Here is a 24,144-nt window from a genome sequence, read left to right on the forward strand (position 1 = left end):
TTAGTTTATCTATACAGCAGCTCTGTAGAAACAGTGATGCCATCTTTCAGTTCAGTTCTCATACAGCAGCATCAAAATCTGTCATATTGTTTAATAATAAGTGTATATAAACCCTACAACACTTGTGATGTTCCTGGTTAAAAATGACCGCCTTGAAAAAAATAGCTTATGAATCTCTCTTTATGCCACCTTATCAACAAATATTGAATTCAATCAATTTGTTTTCTTTAAATAAGGACATGTTTTGTATTTATTTTTTACACTGACTGATCGTAGGCCTCATTGATCTGAGCCTCACTGTTTTCAGGATAAAGTTCTCAAATCAGTGAAAAAAGAAAGCGTACTCGGTTACTAACGTACTTCTCTCTAGGAGAGGGAACGAGTACTGCGTCGAAAGACGCTACGGGAAAGATATTTCTTTTTCGAGATTGAAGCCTAAAAATTAATCCTTAATTTTGTAATAATATGTAAAACGCTTTTCTGTAGCATACAACCTTAGGCGGAGCAAATCACGCGCCCATTGGCTGCTCCGCCAGAAAAGCACAGCCTATGCGAGGCCAGTGACGCCGACCAATGAGGACGCTTCGCGCCCTCTGCGTCACCTCCCGCCGAAACGGGCGTGGTCTAGGCCTATAAATACGAGCATAGCTGTCTCCCACTCTGATTTTCGTCACTGAAGCGACGCAGCGTGGGTAACCGAGTACGTTCTCTTACGTAGAGTTCTCTCCTACTGCGTCGAAAGACGCTACGGGAACCCCTGTAACACGCCATGCGTGCTCTTGGACCGACACAGACACCCAAGGGCGCGCGCACCCTGGCATACAAGCGCCTACACCAAGAGTTATATAGGGAGAGTGGCTAGAATTAGCATCATCCCTTTATAATAGTGCCCCTAAGGGCATAATAACATATATATTATAAATATTAAATATATATGAGGGGTCATAGCATGCTCATGGGACACACTGTCAGTGAGTGATGCTTAAAACATTGGAGTGACCTGGGCCGCAGCGCGGGGCAGGAACACCATACATAGTCATCTAGACCGAGAGCAGTTTAGCCTGCAACGCAGGAACCTCTAGGTTATAGAACCTTATAAATGTAGACGGGGAGGCCCAGCCTGCCGCTATACAGATATCTTGTAACGAGATCCCACTGTACCAAGCCCACGAAGAGGCCATGCCTCTCGTAGAATGTGCTCTGATGCCCAGAGGGCATTCCAAACCTCTAGATGCGTAGGCTAGCGCAATGGCGTCCACTACCCATCGAGACAGACTCTGTTTCGTCGCAGCTCGCCCTTTAGAGCGCCCACTGAACGAAACAAAGAGCTGCTCCGTCTGTCGAAAAACAGCGGAGCGGGACACATAAGCTCTTAATGGCTTGACCGGGCAAAGGGAGCTGTTTCCGTCCTCAGAGGCCGGCAGAGCCGACAGGGAGATGACCTGAGCCCTGAACGGTGTGTTGAGGGACTTAGGTACGTACCAATGCTTCGGTTTCAACACGACTACAGAGTCGTTGGGCCCGAACTCCATACAAGAGGCTCTAACTGAGAGCGCTTGCAAATCCCCCACACGCTTCACTGAAGCGAGAGCCAAAAGAAACACGGTCTTGAAAGACAGGTGCTTCATGCCAACTGAGTGAATAGGCTCGTAAGGGGCCCCTTTCATAGCGTTCAACACCGTAGAAAGGTCCCAAACGGGGACTGAAGGAGGCCTTGGAGGATTTAACCTCCTGGCTCCTCTAAGGAAACGGACCACCAGGTCGTTTCTGCCCAGTGAACGGCCAAGCGTTGGATTAACGAACGCTGATATGGCTGCCACATAGACTTTGAGCGTGGATGGGGTCCTACCCTTATCCAATAGCTCCTGCAGGAAGGAGAGAATCTCTGTTTCCCCGCACTGAAGTGGTGACAGACCTTGGTCTGAACACCAACCAGAGAACACAGACCATTTGGAAGCGTAGAGCCGTCTGGTAGACGGGGCCCTAGCCTGCTCGATCGTGTCTAATACTCCCTTTGGGAGGTTAGGGGGTACCCGTTTATGGCCCACACATGTAGGGACCAGAGCTCCGGGCGAGGATGCAAAATCGAGCCCTTGGCCTGCGAGAGGAGGTCCCTCCTCACTGGGATCGGCCATGGAGCAGTACTCTTCAGCCGCATCAAAACTGGGAACCAGGGTTGATTCGTCCAGTACGGTGCGACAAGAAGCACTGAGCATCCGCTTTTCCTGATTCGCTCCAGCACCTGAGGCAGGAGTGAGACAGGAGGAAAAGCATAGAGCGGACGGCGGGGCCAGACACTGGCCAGCGCGTTCGTGCTCTTCAAAAAGAATTTCGGACAGTGAGCGTTGTCCTGGTTTGCAAACAGGTCTATTTCCGCTCTGCCGAACGTTTTCCACAACAGACGCACTGTCTGTGTGTGTAGGGACCACTCTCCTGTAGGAACGTTGTTCCGTGAGAGTCTGTCTGGGCCTACGTTCAGGTGGCCTGGCACATGCATTGCTCTCAGCGAACGCAGGTTGTGCTGGGCCCATACCAGGATGCGTTCCGTCAGCCTGAAGAGGTTTCGGGATCTCACGCCACCCTGGCGGTTTATATAGGCTACTACCGACATGTTGTCCGAACGGACCAGGACGTGGTGCCCTTTTATCCGAGGACAAAAGCGCCTCAGCGCAAAGTCCACCGCCATCATTTCCAGGCAGTTTATGTGCGGTAGTTCGACTCGTTCTGCCCACTGGCCAAAGAACGGTCTGCCCTCGAGCAGCGCTCCCCAGCCTGAGGTGGACGCGTCTGTGGACACCACCTTCAGGCTCGAGGAAGTCCCCAGGCTTACACCTGACTGGTACAAATCTGACGCTCTCCATGGTGTCAGGGCTGAAATGCATTCCTGATTGACCTTGAGGCGAGAACGACCGTGAACCCATGCTCGGCGCGGTACGCGCGCTCTCAGCCAGAACTGCAGTGGGCGCATGCGCAGCAGACCCAACTGTAGAGCTGCCGAGGCTGAGGCCATGAGGCCTAGCATTTTCTGAAATCTCCTGAGCGGCACCATATGACCGCTGCGGAAGGATTTCGCCATTTGCAGGGTGTTTCGCCTGCGCTGTGATGACAGCCGTGCTGTCATAGACAATGAGTTCAGATCCAGTCCTAAAAAGGAGACCCTTTGACTGGGAAACAGTGAACTTTCCTCCCAATTGACTCTCAGACCTAAGCACTCGAGGTGATTGAGTATTAGGGTCTTGTGGCGAGTGAGTTCTGAAGGTGATTGAGCTAGAATCAGCCAATCGTCCAAATAATTCAGAATCTGAATGCCTCGGAGTCTCAGAAGTGCCAGCGCCGCGTCCATGCACACTGTAAATGTACGAGGTGCTAGGGACAGGCCGAATGGCAGGACTGTGTACTGATATGCCCGGCCCTCGAAGGCGAATCTCAAAAATCGCCTGTGACGTGACGCAATTTGTATGTGAAAATACGCGTCTTTCAGATCTATTGCCATAAACCAGTCTCCTCGGCGAATCTGCGCGAGGATTTTTCTGGTCGTGAGCATTCTGAACTTTCGCTTTGTTAGCGCTTTGTTCAGATGCCTCAGATCTAAAATGGGTTTGAGACCCCCGTCTTTCTTCGGTACCAGGAAATATCTGCTGTACAGACCCCCTTCGCTCTGAGCTTGAGATAAAGGCTCTATGGCCCCTTTGCTCAATTGCTTCGCTATTTCGGCTCGAAGTAGATGTGCTACTTCTGCTTTTACCGTGGTTTCGACTCTCGCCGTGTAACGGGGAGGGCGTCGATAAAACTGTAGCGAATAGCCTCTTTTTATAGTCTCTAGCACCCATTCTGAGACCCCGGGAAGTCTTTCCCATGCATCTGCACGCGTGACTAGGGGTTGAATGTAATCTGGGCCCTGGTCGCGAAATGGCGGCGACACGAGAGCAACCGTGTGCTGTAACATGGACGCTGTGGTGTCTGAGGCGGGGGGGCACGTTTAACACAGTGGGTATCCCGCGCGCGCTCGACTCTCTGAGTTGAGAGAGAGAGCGCGCGGGGCGAGCCCCATAGGGCTCGTTATGTTTGTGAATAAATGTGGGCGCGTGGTAGCGGGCACATTTATAACACCGGGGATACTGTGTTTTTGAACTGACTGACCGTGCGTTGGTTTCGTTTTTACAGAAAACCGCGGGACGTGCAGTGTGTAGTGGTTGTGGGCACTGGATAGTGGGCACGCTCACTACATGTGATGCACAATCGACATGAATCGATTTCTTTCGTGCAGACCCTGTGTTGTACGGGGCTGTGCTTGCACGGGTTGAAAAACCGGGCTCTGGTCGCGAAATGGCGGCGACACGGGAGCAGTCGTGTGCTGTAACATGGGCGCTATTGCAGCGTATGATGCGGGGGTGCGCTTAATAGAGCGGGCAGCCCGCGCGCGCGCTCAGCTCTCTCAGCTGCGAGAGAGAGCGCGCGGTGTGAGCCCCGTACGGCTCGGCATGTTTGAGAATAAATGTGGGTGCGTGAACGCGGGTACATTTATAGCACTGAGGAGTACTGTCTATTAGAACTGACTGACCGTGCATCGGTTTCGTTTCATAGAAACCGTGTGACATGTAGCTTGTAGTGATTGTGGGCACTTGAAAGCGGGCACGCTCACTACATATGATGCACAATCGACATGAGTCGATTTTATGTGTGCAAGCCCTGTATTGTGTGGGGCTGTGCTTGTGTGTACGAATGGGCACTGGGTCGTGGGCATACAGTTACACACATTACACCATCGGCCGTGGCCGGGACACCGTGTAGCACTGAGAGTACTGTCTATCAGAACCGACTGACCGTGCATTCGTTTCGTTTTTACAGAAACCACGGGACATGCAGTGTGTAGTGATTGTGGGCACTTGAAAGCGGGCACGTTCACTAACTTACATATGATGCACAATCGACATGAGTCGATTTTATGTGTGCAAGTCCTGTATTGTGTAGGGCTGTGCTTGTGTGTACGAATGGGCACTGGGTCGTGGGCATTACGGATACACACACATTACACCATCGGCCGTGGCCGGGACACCAGAAAATACATTTTCAGATTTACCTGGGACGTCGTGAAAACGGCGTCTGTGTGCAGGCAAACGGGCCTTGATGCCGGTTTGGTGACTGCAAAATACACTGGCACGGTCGCGTATGTTGGGACTGTGCGAGCGAGACATTTTAGTGAAATCCGGCCGCGGCGGGATTTTAACACTGTAGCTTTCCTCGAAGCAGAAGTGCGCATCCTGGCTGAAAACGGGGCTTTCCGGGACTCCGCGGGACGGTAACGTACGTTCCTCTGCAGAAAAGCAGCCATCCAGCCGGTAAGCGCATCGATGCTGGTCTTTCTTCGTCGACGCTCACGAGCGGCGGGGGAGGGGAGATCCTCGGAGCTCGCCCATCCCTCGCTACCCGAAGCGAGGAGAGAACAGCAGTCGTCCTCCAGCGGCGAGCACCTCGTGGTGGAGGGAGGTTCCGGGCTCCGCTGAGCACGGCGCTTTTCACGGCGCGGCACTGCAGCAGGCGGAAAGATGCAGCTTCAGTAAATGAACGCCAGGCGAGTCCGCAGAGTCACCGTAGGCATCAAATCACAGTGATGGCAGCCGCCATCGACGAGAGCTGAAGCTGCGTGATCCTCACCCAGGCAGGAAACACAACCACGTGGTCCCCGTCGCTGAGCGGGGCTCTACACGAGCCACAGGAGGTGCGAGGCATCTTGAAAAAGACGCTCGGCTCTTTTAGTGGTGGCAAAAAATGTGTGACGCGACGGCGAACACACACACAAAAACACACACACATAATGTAAAGGATATTCCACGCCGGAGAAGCGCAGCAGGGAACGGCGGCTGAAGGCGGCGATGACCAGCGGCTTCAGGTAAAGGGCTCGTCCTGCTGAGGTGCTTGTATCTGACGGCTGTGGCGGCTCGAATCCAGTCCTACGATGCGTGTAGCTTCGTGAAGAATAGAAAATCAGAGTGGAAGACAGCTATGCTCGTATTTATAGGCTTAGACCACGCCCGTTTCGGCGGGAGGTGACGCAGAGGGCGCGAAGCGTCTTCATTGGTCAGCCTCACTGGCCTCGCACAGGCTGTGCTTTTCTGGCGGAGCAGCCAATGGGCGCGCGATTTGCTCCGCCTAAGGTTGTATGCTACAGAAAAGCGTTTTACATATTATTACAAAATTAAGGATTCATTTTTAGGCTTCAATCTCGAAAAAGAAATATCTTTCCCGTAGCGTCTTTCGACGCAGTAGGAGATAACTCTACGTAAGAGAACCTGTAATACTCAAAATACTCAACTAAAGTGTGTGTGTGTGTTTGTGCATAATAACCGCAAAAAGGTGTAGGCTGAAGCCTTTTTTTATTATGCTTATAATGAGCATAATTATCTAATGAGTGTCACTTTTCTCTCTGGATTTGATTCATACAAAATAAACAGTTACATAAGACAATTTCCAAAATGTACATTCATAATCACAAAGATACACATTTCAGATATTATTACAATAGTTTAAATATTACATACACAAATCATTCATTTTGAATTCTATAATTATTTACGTGTTGAATCTACAGAGTATATTTTGTATTCGTTTTTGTCCTTACTTTTTTAAACACACTCCATACTGACTTTCTCTTATTTTAAACAGCCTCTGAATACAATTTGGAAGTAAATTTATTTTGTACTTTATGCATTATCTGTGCCGTGTAAAACGTTTTACACTCCCTATTGCTCTCTTGTAACGTACAGTCAAACCAAAATATATTCAGACTCCTTCCACATTTCTCACACTATCACAGTTTATTCGCTATAGTTTAGAAAAGACAAGAACTCAGAGTTATGAACAAGTGGATATTTGACTGGTTTTGTCCATCCTTCTTTTAGACTGTCTCACACACACACACACACACACACACACACACACACTTCCTGCGTCACTTCCTGAACGCGTTGTTTGTGTTTGAGCTCCATCGATTTGATTCAAAATCTGGGATTTCTCTCTTTAAACTCACTTACAACTAATATTTTCTACTTTTTCTCACTGAGAAACACTGATGCTCAAAATATCGTAGTTAAAACGCGGACTGTTGAGTAGACGCGTCTCAAACCGATTGACCCAATACCGGTCCGTTACACCTGTGGGTCGGACGGCTGAGCGCGTCTTCTTTACACTCACTTACAAACGAACATTTTCTCGCCTATCGTGCGTCTACATCACACCCGTACCATTAAAAAGACAGATTATATCCAAGATTTCAGTTATAAATTAGCGTTAATATTGATAGCATCACTGGTAGCGTCGTTGCTAACTTACTGTCCATCTGTTTAAATGGCGAATATATCAAATGTATGTTGTCTACCTTTTGGTGCAGGTGATGACACATTCGAGCTGCAGGCGGTGCAGTCTGAGCTGGAAGCTGTAGAGAAGCAGATCCGCGACCTTTTAGAGAGACAAGCCGAGCTAAGAGAACGGCGTTTAGCTCTTGAAACATCTCGCGTCGATGCACACAAATCAGTTAATAATCCGCAGACTCCGATTGCGTCAACACCGTGCGTCTCTCAGCATTGGTCCCGTGCGCCAAGGCGGTTCTCACAAGTTTCATACACCCCGGCTCCGAGGCGCCGTCACGAAGCTTGGGTTGTTTCGCAGCGGAAGACGCGAAGAATCTCTCCGCCCCTCCCGGTTTTCGAGATTTCCACTCAGAACCGCTTCTCCCCTCTCCGCGAAACGGAACGCGATGCTGTGATTATCGGCGATTCAATTGTTCGGAACGTCCACGCTACGTCAGGTAAAAGTAAGGTGCGTAGCCACTGTTTTCCTGTTGACCGTGTTTCTGATATCGCTGCGCGAGTACCCGAGATCTTGAACGGTGACGAGCGCGTCGGAGCTGTCGTCTTGCACGCAGGAGTGAACGACGTCAGGCTGCGGCAAACGGAGGTTTTATAAAAAGGATTATAGGAACCTAATCGAGACGGTACGCACCGCATCGCCTGAAATAACGATCATCGTGTCTGGGCCGCTTCCCACGTATCGACAAGGGCATGAGTTAGTTCAGTAGATTATTCGCGCTAAATGAATGGTTAATGTCATGGTGCAATGAGCAGAAACTGCTCTTTATAAATAATTGGAATCTGTTTTGGGAGCGTCCTAGGCTCTTCCGCGCTGATGGCCTACACCCAAGTAGAAATGGAGCGGATCTTCTGTCGGATAACATCTCCAAGACGTTAAAGACCGTTTGACTAGTTACCAAAAATCCAAATCACAGGCTCTGCTGCACCAAATTAATTGATATAAATACTAGTGTAGAACATTTAATAGAAACTGTGTCTATTCCTCGTTTAGTGAGATCAAATAATAAATCTACTGTAGGATCTAGGAAAAATCTAATTGTTATTAAAACAGAAAATCTCGCTATTAGTGAACAAAAACAATTTCTAAAGCTAGGTCTTCTAAACATTAGATCGCTTACACCTAAGGCGGTTATAGTAAATGAAATGGTCACTGATAATAACTTCGATGTACTCTGCCTTACTGAAACCTGGCTTAAACCAAATGACTATTTCGGTCTAAATGAGTCCACTCCCCCAGGATACTGTTATAAGCATGAGCCCTGTCTGATTGGTCGTGGCGGCGGTGTTGCAACAATCTATAGAGATATTCTTAATGTTACTCAGAAAACAGGCCACAGGTTTAATTAGTTTGAAGTACTTGTGCTAAATGTGACGCTCTTAGATGTAAGAAAAAAATCCCGATTATCTCTAGCCTTGGCTACTGTATATAGACCGCCAGGGCCCTACGCTGATTTCCTAAAAGAGTTTGCAGATTTTCTCTCAGATCTATTGGTCAACGTCGATAAAGCATTAATTGTTGGAGATTTCAACATACACGTAGATAACACAAATGATGCGTTAGGGGCTGCGTTTACAGATTTATTAAACTCCTTTGGGGTCAAGCAAAACGTCACCGGACCAACTCATCGTCTTAATCATACACTCGATTTAATTATATCATATGGAACCGATCCAACCGATATAGATATCATTCCACAAAGTGATGGTATCAGTGACCACTTCCTGGTAACTTGTATATTACGGACTACAGTACTATGTCATACTGCGCCGCGTTACCGACCAGGCAGAACAATCCTTCCATCCACCATAGATAATTTCTCAAATTGCTTATCTGATTTGTCTCAGTTACTGCCTGAACCCAAACAAACAGATGAATTAGAGGAAGTAACTAGCACTATGAGCACCATTCTCTCTAGAACATTGGATATTGTTGCACCCATTAGATTAAAAAAGGTCAGAGAGAAAACTAAAGCACCATGGTACAACAATACTACGCATGTTCTAAAGAGAGAAACTCGTAACTTAGAGCGTAAATGGAAACAAACTAATTTAGAGGTCTTTAGAATCGCGTGGAAAGACAGTATGTCACATTATAAAAAGGCCCTAAAAGCGGCAAGGGCTGAGCATCTCCGCAAACTAATAGAAAACAACCAAAATAATCCAAGATTTTTATTTACCACTGTGGCTAGACTAATAAATAAACAAACGTCACCTGACCAAAATATCCCGTTACAGTTTAGCAGTAATGATTTCATGAATTTCTTCACTGAGAAAATAGAAAGCATCAGAACCACAATTGTAAACATTCAATCTTCAATCGCGCCTTATAAATCAGCCTCAATTATCACCCCGCAAGAACAATTACAGTGCTTTACAACTATAGAACAAAAAGAGTTAAATAAACTTATCACTTCATCTAAAACAACAACATGCTTATTAGATCCTATACCAACTAAACTACTGAAAGAAGTGTTACCTGTAGTGGAAGAGCCTCTACTCAATATCATTAACTCGTCTTTATCTTTAGGTCACGTTCCAAAAACATTTAAACTGGCAGTTATAAAACCACTCATTAAGAAACCACAATTAGACCCACATAATCTAGCAAATTATAGACCCATTTCAAATCTTCCATTTATGTCTAAAATATTAGAAAAAGTTGTGTCCGCTCAACTGAGCTCTTTTTTGCAAGAAAATGACATCTATGAAAAGTTTCAGTCAGGATTCAGGCCGCATCATAGCACAGAAACTGTGCTCGTTAAAATCACTTATGATTTACTTTTAGCTTCGGACCAAGGCTGTATCTCAATACTAGTTTTACTTGATCTTAGTGCTGCGTTCGATACTATAGATCACACAATACTCTTAGATCGACTACAAAATTATACTGGCGTTCAAGGACAAGCATTAAGCTGGTTCAGATCATACTTATCTGACCGCTACCATTTTGTCTATTTAAATGGAAAAAAAATCGATCATAACTTCAGTAAACTATGGAGTGCCGCAGGGATCTGTATTAGGCCCCCTGCTATTCTCAATTTATATGCTGCCACTTGGAAATATTATAAGGAAACATGGAATTAGTTTCCATTGTTATGCTGATGACACTCAATTATATATTTCATCACGGCCGGATGAAAACGCTAAATTATCAAAATTGACAGAGTGTGTTAAAGATATAAAAGATTGGATGACGCGTAATTTTCTTCTATTAAATCCAGACAAGACGGAGGTACTACTCATCGGTTCAAAAAACCGCCCACAAAACCTCTCACAATACAACTTTAACATAGTAGGATGTCCTGCTACTTTATCCCCTACAGTAAAAGACCTGGGTGTCATACTAGACTGCGACCTGTCTTTTAAAAATCATATTTCATATGTTACAAAAACGGCATTTTTCCACCTTAGAAACATTGCTAAGCTACGTAATATGCTATCAGTTTCTGATGCAGAAAAGTTAGTTCATGCATTCATGACCTCGAGACTAGATTACTGTAATGCTCTATTAGCTGGTTGTCCTGCATCCTCCGTAAACAAGCTACAGTTAGTCCAAAATGCAGCCGCTAGAGTTCTTACCAGGTCAAGAAAATATGATCATATAACACCGATCTTATCATCTCTACACTGGTTACCTATAAAGTTCCGTATTAATTATAAGGTATTGTTACTGACTTATAAAGCCCTAAACGGCTTAGCTCCAGTCTATTTAACGGATCTTCTATCGCCCTATAATCCATCGCGCTCTTTAAGATCGCTAAATTCGAGGCTTTTGGTTATACCTAGGATATCTAAGTCCACTAAAGGAGGGAGAGCATTCTCACATTTATCTCCAAAACTCTGGAATAGCCTTCCTGATACTGTTCGTTGCTCAGACTCGCTCTCCCAGTTCAAAACTAGATTAAAGACGCATCTCTTTAACCAGGCATTCATATAAATGTTTTAATCTTACAGTTAAATCCGGCCTCTAGTTCATAACCACCAGAGGAGAACTGGCCCCCGACTGAGCCTGGGTTCTCCCAAGGTTTTTTTTTTTCTCCATTAGGTCACCTGATGGAGTTTTAGGTCACCATTGGGTCACCTGATGGAGTTTTAGGTCACCATTGGGTCACCTGATGGAGTTTTAGGTCACCATTGGGTCACCTGATGGAGTTTTTCGTTTCCTTGCCACTGTTTCCTTTGGCTTGCTCAGTTGGGGATATTCAATTAATGAATCAATCAATATTACTATTGATTAGCATTACCAAACATGGACGTTTTATTATTATTTTAATTTAATACTGTGAATCTGCTTTGATACAATCTGTATTGTGAAAAGCGCTATACAAATATTCTTGACTTGACTTGACACACACACTTCTGTTAGACTCTCACACATGAATGATGTTGAATATCTGTCAGCTGGTAAATTTAACTACACAATTATAACACCAGTTTAGCTCAACCAGTGACCAAGCAATGCTTCATTGTGTGTGTGTGTGTGTGTGTAAAAAGAGCATTAGCAGTTAAAGAAGAAACACTTCAGCAGAACATGGTCAGGTTTTTACTGGTATATATGAATAATATTTGGATAATGTCATGGTTTACTTTATTTTGCTCTCTTCACTTATATAAATGAACTATAGTGTCCTGCACACACTAGTAAAAATATATCTGGTGTCTGAATAATGTTTATTTTAATGTTAATAATGTTTATTTATTGTCACTTGTGGATGTTTGTATTTATTACTTTGTCTACTTGTTTAAACTGTTATTTGTTCAACATTGTGGTGTATGGATATTTGATCTTCTCTTCTGCCACCCTGAGGGCAGTAAGTCCCGCTGTTTCTGAGACTGATGTCTTCCTCCGCAGAGCAGCAAGCGCTGTGCTGTCATCGGGGGCTCGGGGTTTCTGGGCCGGCACCTCGTGGAGCGTCTGGTGGGCCGCGGATACACCGTGAGTGTGTTCGACATCAGACAGGCCTATGAGCTTCCAGGAGTGACCTTCCACCAAGGAGACTTGTGTGACAAACAGGTGAGGATCCTTCGGTGTCAGTAGGACACTCGCTCGCGCACAAAAGGGGCTTTCGCACCGGAGGAACCTTTTCCTAGTTCCCGGTTTTTGGCAGCAACTAGGAACAATTTTAGTTCTAGGAACTCCTTTTGGAGGAACTAATTTACTCCTACCTCAGAGTCGGTCTAAACCTAGTCTGGGAAAACCCTGACGAACTTCTGGCAAATTTGAGATTTACTCAGCAAGTCCGTCTGGCCAAGAGCCCATTCAAGCCCATTTCCAATTGTTCCAAATCGAGGCACCAAATCAGAAGCGTTGAGGCGGGCTTTACACGATGACCGTTTTAGGTCTGTCCAATTCACCTTTGGCTAAGCCCCGCCCCCCTTAGTTACTGTTGCTACCGCCGACAACTTCAACTGGGCTCTGGTTTGGTATCAACATGGCTTATGCTGTGACGGCTCTTCCTGCGGAAATTTTATCAAACTTTTATAAAGCAGCAAATAAAGTGTCCGATAGAAGTAGGCAGAAGAGGCTGCAGTGTGCGTTCGAAGGATATATTCAAGACATACGGTGAAACGCAAGCAACAACAAGGCATCCAAATAGAGGCAAAAGCATAACAGTCACAGTCACATGACCCAGCGCATATCCTAATGGAGACGGAGGCTGGGACTCACAATATCAGGAGAAACACTGTCATGCAAAGCTGGGTAGGTCTCTATTCACTTCTATAATCGTTATTATTTACAAAGCAAACGGACTACGCAAGTATAAAGTTGTGTTTATTAGCAGCGTGTGCTAGCGTATCAACAATTAGGGCAGAGAACCGAAATCATAACCTAAACCAGCATAAAACTGTCTAACTAGTATAACTTCACAGTAAGGTTAAAAGCTAAATGTATCTTAGAGCACAAAAGTGTGTTGTTGATCTTGAGGGGTTTCGCTGACTGAGGACGTCCACACTGTTTAATCCAAAGACGACACTTGTCAGTATTTAACTTCGGTTTTGGGAAGGGGAAAAAACAGACACCCCCCTCAAACCTCTCTGGGAAACGCGTATCTGTGTTACAAATGCCCCAGGCACAACGGTTAACCATATTTTTAATAAAACGACAACGTAATAGCCTGCCGAGACCAAAAATATGAGCCGCCTGTGTTGAAGTCAATGGAGCGCTGTGAAAAAGTGTCGGACCCTCTGTGGGAGCTCGTTCTCGGCTGCGCTGTGATTGGTCAATCTACATTCTAGGGCGTGGCTTAGCCAAAGGCGAATTGCACCCAGACAGAGGCATTTGAGCAGACGCCCCTTTGGAAATGGGCTGTGAATGAGCCTTCCCCAGACCCACAGTTACAACTGAGAAGGGTCTGGTGTCTAAACCTGCACTATAGGAACTACAGTGACCTTAGTGTTCGCTGATTGGCAGATACACGAGCACCATTTTTAAAAAGGCTGTGTAAACACACCGATTATAGCCTATATATTTACTCCAGAAACTAACTCTACGAACATGTAAAACAGTGATACATGAACCTCTCAATCTTTACGCTGAGGAGAAAACCCAACTTATGTATTTCTGCTCAGCAACACTGGACATCAACCACACGGCATACGCTAATAACTCTTTATTACTGTCTGCTTGTGGATAACAGTTCTGTCTAATAACGTATTAGACTATTAGACAGATCATAAACTGTGAACCGGAGAGTGCGAGCGCTGTGAGCTCCGGCTCTGGCGTTCTCGGCGCCGTCAGAATAAGTCACAACAAGCGCGGCTGACGTCACGTCAGAGTTCCTGCTGGCGGTGCGAACGCAACCAGGAGAGCGCTCCTATGGGAACATCCGTTCTCGGGGAACTGCCCGGTGTGAAAGCCTGCAGTCTGAGGCCGATACCCTGTGGTCTTCCCGCTCTCAGCTGTTCTCCTCATGTCTCAGGCTTTGCTGTCGGCTTTGAAGGACGTGCCGATCGTGTTTCACTGCGCCTCTCCGGCTCCGGGCAGCGACGACCGCGCTCTGTTTCAGAGAGTCAACATCGACGGCACACGGACGGTCATACAGGCCTGTCTGGAGGCCGGAGTTCAGGTGCGTTATCATTCATATATATCATGTCACAATATATCGCAATCAGTGTGGGGGAAAGTTACTTTTAAAAGTAATGCATTACAATATTACGTTACTCCCTTAAAAAGTAACTAAATGCATTAGTTAGTTACATTTTTAGAAAAGTAATGCAATACATTTCTTTTGCGTTACTTTTGTTCCCACCTGGGCTGGGCTTGTTTTTTTATAACACAAAAGTTATATTTTTGGGCAAATGTAAAGACCCTTTCACACCAAAAGTGAAATAATAATCCTCAGGCTGAAAGAAATGTCTACATTAGAGAAAAGCACACAAGCAAACCTTTCTATCATCATTTTTGCTTATTTAACTGAATCATCAAAGGTCAGAAGCAAGTACATTGGTCAATAAAGTGAGATTAAATGCATTAAAATGTATGTTTTATTTAACATATTTAGTTATTGGAGGTTTGCATAGTATTCTGATTCTGCATTGCACTGATTTTATTCATTTTGAGGAATATTTAATATTTTTTTGTGCAAGTGAGATGAGTAAATGCTCACATTTTGCCTAGAACTACAATAAACATCATGTTCACACACACACACACACACACACACACACACACACCTCTGCACTTTGATTTGTCTCAACATGAGGACAGGAGAGCTGTCAGTCAATAAATGGGAAAACAAAGTAACTTGTGTTACTTATTTGAAAAAGTAACTCAGATATTTTGTTGTCATTTTAAAAGTAATGCGTTACTTTACTAGTTACTTGAAAAAGTAATCTGATTACGTAACTCAAGTTACTTGTAATGCATTTCCCCAACACTGATCGCAATACAACAATATGCATCGTGGATAGTTCACCCAAAATAAAAATTACTGTGTGTGAAAAAATTCAAGTTTTCAGAGTTGTAGTGTCATGACTACATTAAACTAACATATATATTGTAGAATATAGTGTATAATAATGCACTGGGGAATATGTGTGTGTCCTGATAATGCCAGATGTCTGATGTTACCAGTAAAAAGTGTCGACATTATTGTAAATATATCTAGTCGGTGACAGAGATCAAGCATATTCATCTACAATAATCCTGTGTGTTCATCTTCAGGATCATGAATATTTAGCATTTTAATAGATAACATTTTTTGTTAATCTTTTATCATATGTCTGGGATAGTATCGTGATATATATCGAATCGTGACATGAGGGTATCGCTACATCCCTAGATTGGATATAACTTCCCACAGAAAGCACTGGTGAGTGATGGATCACACCAGTCTCAGGTTCTGTAACAGGAGGTTTGACAATTATTTGATCTCAAACTAAGTGAATATTATGTATTTGTGTATAATATTTTAGTCTACTAAAGCTAAAGTAAATGAGGTAAAGTTCAACTAAACGTTTCTCTGGCCGTCCCATATTAAAATGTATTATGTAAATTAATGTAATTTACACTACCATTCAAATGTTTAATGTCAGTATTTAAATTTATTTAAAAAAATACTATTTAATTAAAAATGTATTTTAGTTATTTAAAATAATTAATTTATTATTTTAATTTAAATTAATACTTTTATTCAGCAAGGATGCATTGAATCTATCAAAAATGCCAGTAAAGACATTTATAATCTTATAAAAGATTTCTAATAAAAATGAATGTCTTTTGAAAATTGTTCATTTAAAGAATCCCTAAAAATTATTTTCTACCTTAGTGTTCTTGTCGGTTTTTTTTTTTCAGCACAAATATCTAAACCTTCTTAAAACAGGATACATTTACTTGAAGCAAAATTACTGAAGATATTATTGATGTCTAACTGTTTTCAACATGGATAATAATCATAAATGTTTCTTGAGCATCAGATCATCATATTACACTGATTTCTGAAGGATCATGTGACACTGAAGACTGCAGTAATGATGCTGGACATTCAGCTTTGATCACAGGAATAAATTACACTTTACTATATATTCACATAGAAAACAGCAGATTTACATTGTAATATTTAAAAAAAAAAATACTATTTTTGATCAAATAAACAGCCTTGATGAGCAGAAGAGACTCATGACTCCCTCTGCAGAACCATAAAAATTATGATTTTTGATTCACAATGTAAGCAGCGTCATGCTAAAGTATGTACATGTATTCTTTTGGTACATTCAATACTGGTATAATTTTATACAATATGCAGTGGCTCCATTTCTGTCCACCAAGGGATCTACAATGTTTCTGTGGTAGTTGGCAGCATTAAAGTCTATTTAATCTGGAATCATCTTTTAAATGTTTCCACAGAAATTAATATTGACCAGCAGTGCTAGTGTGGTGTTTGAAGGAACTGACATCCAGAATGGGAAAGAGGATTTGCCTTACGCAAAAAAGCCAATTGATTATTATACAGCGACCAAAATCCAGCAGGAGAAGGTATGAAATATGAATCATATCTGGCATTATTACTCCATTACTTTACTCAGTATTGTACTTGTACGTGTTTCCGCCACGATTTTTTATCATATGTTAATTTAAAAAATCTTATATAATATGACTTGCTGTTTTTGTTTTTATTGTATTTATATGATATTTGTATTTTTGTAATTTAATTTTTGCCATGAAAATAGCTTTGAATGCTGACATGGCATTAAATAAAATAATCTGAATCTGTTTCCGCCACAGAATACAAAATAAAGGTAATTGCGACTTTTTATCTCAATTATTATTATTTTTTTCTCTCACATTTGCGAGTTTAAATCTCACAATTCTGACTTTTTATCTTAGATCTGCGTGATAGTCGCATTTGTGTGTTATCAAGTCTGAATTGTGAGATATAAACTTTTTTTCACCTCAGAATTGCAACTTTATAACACGCAATTGGGAGATATAAAGCCATAATTGCTTTTTATCTCTCACAATTCTGACTTTATAACCTCACAAAAAAGTATTTTCCCTTAGAATTGGCCTTTATAACACGCAATTGTGAGTTTATATCTCGCAATTCTGAGAAATAAAGTCAATAAAATGTCCCAATTAAGTTTTTTAAACGTTTTATTCTGTGGCGGAAACACACTTCCATAGGATTGATCTTTAGCTCTCTTCTGAAATGAACTATTTACTTGTTGATGTTCATCATGATCCGTAATCTCTCCTCTGTTCAGCTGGTGTTGGAAGCCTGCAGTAAAGAGAAAGGGTTCCTTACGGTCGCCATTCGACCTCATGGCATCTTCGGGCCCCGGGACCCTCAGTTAGTGCCCATCCTGGTGGATTCGGCCCGCAGGGGAAAGATGAAGTTCATCATCGGGTGAGAGAGGGTGATGTGTGCCTGAAAGACTTCGATAAATGTCACCACAAAACCAGTCACATGGGTCAATTTTTGAAAATGAGATTTATATATAATCTGAAAGCTGAATAAATAAGCTTTCCATTGATGTATGGTTTGTTAGGATAGGACAATATTTGGTCGAGACACAACTATTGTAAATCTGGAATCTGAGGGAGCAAAAAAATCAAAACCTCCTTTAAAGTTGTGCATTTATGTTCACGATTGTGCTGCATTCACTCACAAAAATACATGTTTTATATATTTACGGTAGGAAACTTACTATATATCTTCATTGAACATGATCTTAATATCCTCATGATTTTGGGCATAAAAGAAAAATTTATGATTTTGACCCATACAATGTATAGTTGGCTATTGCCACAGATACACCCGTGCGGCTCCAGACTGGGTTTGTGATCCAGGGTCTCAAAGCAGTGCAGATGTTTGGCTTTCACTGTGTTTCACAGCACTTGCACGTGTGTGTGTGTGTGTGTGGTCATGTCTGAAGGAAACGTATATGTGCGCTGGCAGATGTTTGTGTGAGAGAGAGATGTAAGCAGATCGCCAAACACAAAGAACATTACAAATATCAGTATAAAAAGTGACGTAACTATTGAGAAATGTGTCCTAATGAGTGTAAAAAAACTGGATCAATGTAGTTTTACTGCAGTTTTTACCCAAATGCCTAATAAAATAAAAGGCTCCTATAGTGTTAATCCACTAGGTGGCAGAATCACACCTGGCATATTATCTGGACTGTCTGTCAGCATTCGTTTTGACATGAAATGCCAGGTTATATTAGTGAACATAACGGTAAAGAATATCGTTTTCAGAGCAAGAAATCGACTAAATAAGACCAAAGAGCATCTCTACTGAACCAGTACCCACTAGATGTGTTGAATTACTCCATGATATTGCAAAGCCGAGCGCGTGTTCAGTCCACAGTTGAGTAATTGGCCCACACGGCACAGTTTGGGTTCCTCAATCAGACCGCCTGTGCTACAGACAGGGCCAATCGCTTTAGGAGGTCGTGTTTTGGGGAACTAAACAGACAACAACAAAAAATACATACTCTTATTATTCCTCTCTTTGGCTTATTGCTCACTATGTGACCATAGAGATGGCTACCAATTGCTTTATTTTCAATGATACCAATTGCTATAGAGCAGGTGCTAATTCAAGCAACTAAAGTTAAAGTTAAAGTAAAGTAAACGCCTGTCTCTTCAACAAAAAACTATTAGAAACATAAGTCATTAAAAATGTGCTATTATAATTTTGTTATTATGAAAACGTCCTTGTGCAATTTAAACATAAGTGATGTACCAGCTGGGATTTCCCTGTATAGTTTATAGCATTAATTGAGAGAGATTTATTTATTATAGAGGACATTTGTTCTGTACTGTACATGATATAATATATCCCAAATAATCAATATCAAATCAGAATCAAATCTCAAACTTGTGGAAAAAAATGTAAGTGAACCGTGAAATTTGGCAATAACTTGGTTTATTTGAATTGTTTTTAAAGTCCACATGAAATCAAAATTTACCATATTTACTTTGTTTGCCTAAATTGATCGTTTTGTGGTGAACAATTCATCCAACAAGTCAATCCACAAAAAAAAAATTTGGCTTTGTAATCTTTAATCAAAATCTGTAAATGCCCCTCCCCTCTGCACTGGAGGACCTTCCCTGATGACGTAGGTTTGACGGTTTTGGTGTCCGCTTAACATCCGTAGCCACGCCCCTCCAACTGACAGTAGACCGGCTGAATGACACACCTACTTTTTTAGATCCAATCAGGTGCTAGTTGGAAAAAAAAGCCACGCCCACTATTTTTCCTCATTAATGTATTCCATTTCTCTCGGAAATACGTCACAACACTCAGATAAAAGTCGGTAGCAACTTCCGGTTCACGCGGACTTTAAATATGTATGTTTTCCTCTTTTTGAAGAAATTAATATTGCATTTGTCCTTTTGCTTTGACAGCATTTAGCTGGCATGAGCAAAACAAAATATGATTATTATGTTTAACAGCAATGATCTAGAAAGCATCTTGTGCTTCAGTGAAAGCAAGAAAATCTGACCGTCTGTATTAATGAGTTTCTTTTATTTGATCATTGACCTAGTGCAGAATTTCAATTCAATATTATTCATTTTTAGTCATTGCTTTTTTAACTTTTTTAATATACATGTATATGTAGATACTGAATCTTTCCAGTGTGGACATTGGAAGCCCGTTGTGTGTAGTCGTGATGGACCCATGTGATAAAGCAGTGCTGTCTGACTCTGGTTTGCTCTTCATCTGATGCAGAGACGGATCCAACCTTGTGGACTTCACGTATGTGGAGAATGTGGTTCATGGGCATATCTTAGCAGCTGAACACCTCAAGGCCGAGTCTCCGCTCTGCGCTCAGGTATGTGAAGTGTTTCGAGACGTGCTCTCTTAGATCTAGTCCCACGCGTGCGTGTGCGTGTGTGTGTGTGTATACAGTGTAAACATGCCACATTACTGATACATCAAGTTTTGACTGTCATTTCCAGGGAAATGCAGTGATATAACAAACACTCTCATAGGGGTTTTCAGTCATTCATGAAGTGCAGCGGTCGTCAATGAACCGTTTATATGCAGATCTTTAGCCTGAGAGACCTTGAGTTTTGTCACGCAAATGTCCAGTCATGGAAAATCAGAATTTCCGAGATGCTCTGGAAAACACACAAGGTGTGGTTTTTCTTTTAGTATGATGCCAAATTATAAAAAAAATGGTAAGATACGGCCAATAGGAGCTTGGGACAGCTAAAAATATGTGTTTGATTAGCTGTCTTTAACCACTAAAGCCGTATTCTGACGGGACTGGTGTAACATGGAGAGGAGGGGTAAAGCCATTATCCCCAGAGCTTCTCTGTGTTTTTAGTCCCGTCCGAATGTGCATCTCAGTGATCATTACGAACAATGTCAGTGAAGATCACGGTGACTTTTACCTTCAGTAAAAATGACCTCAGCTAATGCTAATCCCGTGCGAATAGACCCGCTGTAAATATGTACGTAAATATTCTGTAATTTCCTGTTTAAAAAGTATTTTTCTGCGGTTTTGAGACGCTTGAGAAAGCATCAGTTGCGTTCTAGGCGCTGGGACGAGTCTGTGACAAAACTCAAGTGTTTTCCACACGCCATTCAGAGCAGAAAGAAGATCGAAAGCACTTGTTAGCGGCACGACACTTCTTTTAGCGTTAGGTAAGTGCCTATTACCAACACAATCCAATCCAATCTGAAGCGGTTTACCGCTATACCGCGGGAATTTCTTGCTTTTCAACCGCTGTAAGCAAAAATCCATACCGTCCCAGCCCTACTATATATATATATAGGTTATATGTGTGTGTATCAGTGTTGTTTTTGGCAGCCCTTTTAGTTTTAGTCTTAGTCTTTTTGACGAAAATGCTTTTTAGTTTTAGTCACATTTTAGTCACTTATAAACTTGATAGTTATAGTCAAGTTTTAGTCGACGAAAACACAAAAAGGTTTTAGTCAATTTTATTTAAAAAATTAATTAAAAAAGTAGTCTTTAAAATTTATTTAGGTTAAAAAGTATTGGAAATGGGCTTAGGTTTGACAGGTTGCATCAAGTGTTGCAATTTATAAAACAACAGTTAACCTTAAAACCTTTGCATAATAAACTAGACTTTCTGAATAATTCGATTGGTTGGGTCCTTACATGCGCTTCGTGAGGCACACACGCGCGCACACACACACGCAAGGTCTCTCGCTCCCTTTCTCTGCTGTGTGCGCGCCACACATGCGCGCTCTTGCTCGCTCGATCTAGATTCCGGGAGATTTTAACTAATTTGCGGGCAATTCTGGAATTATCGTACATTATGGGATTTTTTTCATTATTGATCGTACAGAGGTCAAAATGATCGTACAAATACGATAAATATCGTACGTCTGGCAACACTGGTTGTTGTAGTGTGGAATCTGGTGCGCGGCAGCCGGGTGGTGGGCGTACAACAACGATTAGAATGCGGCATTGCTGATACTTTTTTTTTAGCTCAAAACAAACGATTTCACGCAAAATAGGCAGAAATGACATGCAATGTGAACGTCAGACTTATAATCATTTTCGTTCCATCTCGTCTCGTCAACGAAAACTCGCAAACGTCTCATGTTTTAGTCACCTTAGAGCCATTTTTAGCTAGTCATCGTAACGTTATCGTCATAAAAAAAAGGTGCGTCAACGAAATAATTGCGTTATCGTCATCGTTGACGAAAACAACATTGGTGTGTATGTGATCTCAGCGTAATGCACACATGACGGCGATGTGTAAATCGAGTTACTCTCCCACTTCTGCTAGTTTTACTGAGATCTCTTATCCCGTGCGAATTGGCCATTAATATTACAGACGTCCTGTGGTGAAATTACAATACTCATCTACCCTAAGTTAACCCGTCCAAACGTATGATCTGAATCTGGCAGAAACCCACAATATCTGGCTAATGAACGGTTATATTATAATAAATGCTCTATTGCAGATAATATGAGCTGTTTGTGTATCATGAGAGAGGCCATGTTAGTAGTAGTTGTTGTAGCAAAACCCATTAAGCGATGGTTAATTGAGCATCACTGAAACATGCAGCCCCACAGCCGTGCCAGAGACATGACATAGCAGAACTTCCTCTGTGTGAAAGTGCTGATATATTACAGGTGTCGCTCGCGTAAAGTGTCTGAGAAACTCACAAAAGCTATTTATTTGTGGCTAATGGCACTGCTGAACAAAAATTTACATTTTGACACTAGCAAACGGCTCATGTGTGAACGTTTGGCAAATATTAAATTCTTCCACTATTGGTAAAAAGTTATAGCAAACCTGAGGGACAATCCATCACCGTTAACTTGGTTTAAAATGTAAAGTTCCCCTGTGGTGAAAATCCAGCTTTTAATGTTGTTTATGTTTCTATGTGGTGTTTAATATGCTTTGAGACAAACCATGTGTAAATAAGGGCTGAATGAATTTGGAAAAATATAATTGCGTTTTTTTAAACCAATATTGTGATTTAATATGCGATTCATTTTTTTAAGCTCTTTATCTTCTGTATTATTCAACAAGGACAAGCAATAAATCATTATATAGCAGGGACCTCATTCTTTCTTATGAACTAAACTTAAAATATTTAATTACATGTGTAATTATTTTGAAAAGTACTTCTAATTACATATTATAAATTAATTTAAACAATTTAAGAATTTTAAATGGGCTATATAAACTAATAACAAAAAAACAAATTACAAGCAATAAAGCGAGTGTTTTCAGTACGTTTTCCCAGAACTGTCTGAACGTTTCCCATTCAAGAGCTGTGTGTGTTTCTTCCTCAGTTTAGAGATAAGCTGCATTCACACTCATGCACATATCTCTTTTGCAATATAAGATGTGTTTTGTCCTGTGTGTAATCCCTTAAAATATAACTGACTGGGTTTACATTAATTTCGCGTCATAAACCATTTTGAGATGCAAGTACATTTAACTTGAGTCGCTCACAGCCGCATGCGTGAGCGCTCTTCACAAAGCGCTCGTGACTACCGTATTTTCCGGACTAGAAGTCGCACTTTTTTTTCATTGTTTGGCTGGTCCTGCGACTTATAGTCAGGTGCGACTCGTATATCAAAATTAATTCACACTGACTGAGAAGAACTGAGAGAAAACATTACCGTCTACAGCCGCGAGAGGGCACTCTAGCTAGCGGAGTTGTTCAGAAGCGACACCGAGGAAGAACTCAATGGATTCAGTGTTGAGGAGTGAGATCGGGAGCTTGGTGAACTTGATGACCGTAACTTGTTGGACTCGCTGGCTAATGTTAGTTTAGCCTATTCAGCCTCACAGGTATATGTTCTTTATGCTATTGTGGAGCTGAATAACTGTTAATGTGTTACGCTAACACACCGGACACTATTCAGCTGTTGTTCTGTGTGCTGTTGTGGAGCTGAATAACTGTTAATGTGTTACGCTAACACACCGGACACTATTCAGCTGCTGTTCTGTGTGCTGTTGTGGAGCTGAATAACTCGCCTTTCCAGATTAAATGTCTGTTCTTGGTCTTGGATTTTGTGAAATACATTTCTAAATATTTTTTAGACACTTAAATTTCGACTTATAGTCCAGTGCGACTTATGTTTTTTTTTCCTCTTCATGACGCATTTTTTTACTGATGCGACTTATAGTCCGGAAAATACGGTATCTGAAATTTAAATCAGCTCTCTGTCAGCGAGTTTCATATTTTTCCATATATAAGCCAACTGCATTCCAAAAGACATAAATTATGCCTTCGTAGAGAATTTGTAAGGAAAATACCGGCGGCCGAGACCGCGCACTCAAAAGCCTGGAACACACCACGCCGACGCTGATGAAAGCCGACTGTTG

At 42.3% G+C, this 24,144-nt stretch overlaps 1 protein-coding gene across 1 annotated transcript in view; it reads left to right on the forward strand.

Annotated features, from left to right (window-relative positions):
- The window catches only part of nsdhl (NAD(P) dependent 3-beta-hydroxysteroid dehydrogenase NSDHL), a 30,692-nt gene that overhangs the window by 548 nt on the left and 6,000 nt on the right, over positions 1–24,144 (forward strand). Inside the window, exons 3-7 of the mRNA XM_079630192.1 lie at positions 12,220–12,381; positions 14,288–14,434; positions 16,714–16,842; positions 17,571–17,713; positions 20,048–20,150. Coding sequence (XP_079486318.1) covers positions 12,220–12,381; positions 14,288–14,434; positions 16,714–16,842; positions 17,571–17,713; positions 20,048–20,150 — 684 coding nt within the window. The remainder of the gene's footprint in view (positions 1–12,219; positions 12,382–14,287; positions 14,435–16,713; positions 16,843–17,570; positions 17,714–20,047; positions 20,151–24,144) is intronic.

The sequence above is a fragment of the Phoxinus phoxinus genome (assembly GCF_949152265.1).
Source record: "Phoxinus phoxinus genome assembly, chromosome: 12".
Lineage (NCBI taxonomy): Eukaryota > Metazoa > Chordata > Actinopteri > Cypriniformes > Leuciscidae > Phoxinus > Phoxinus phoxinus.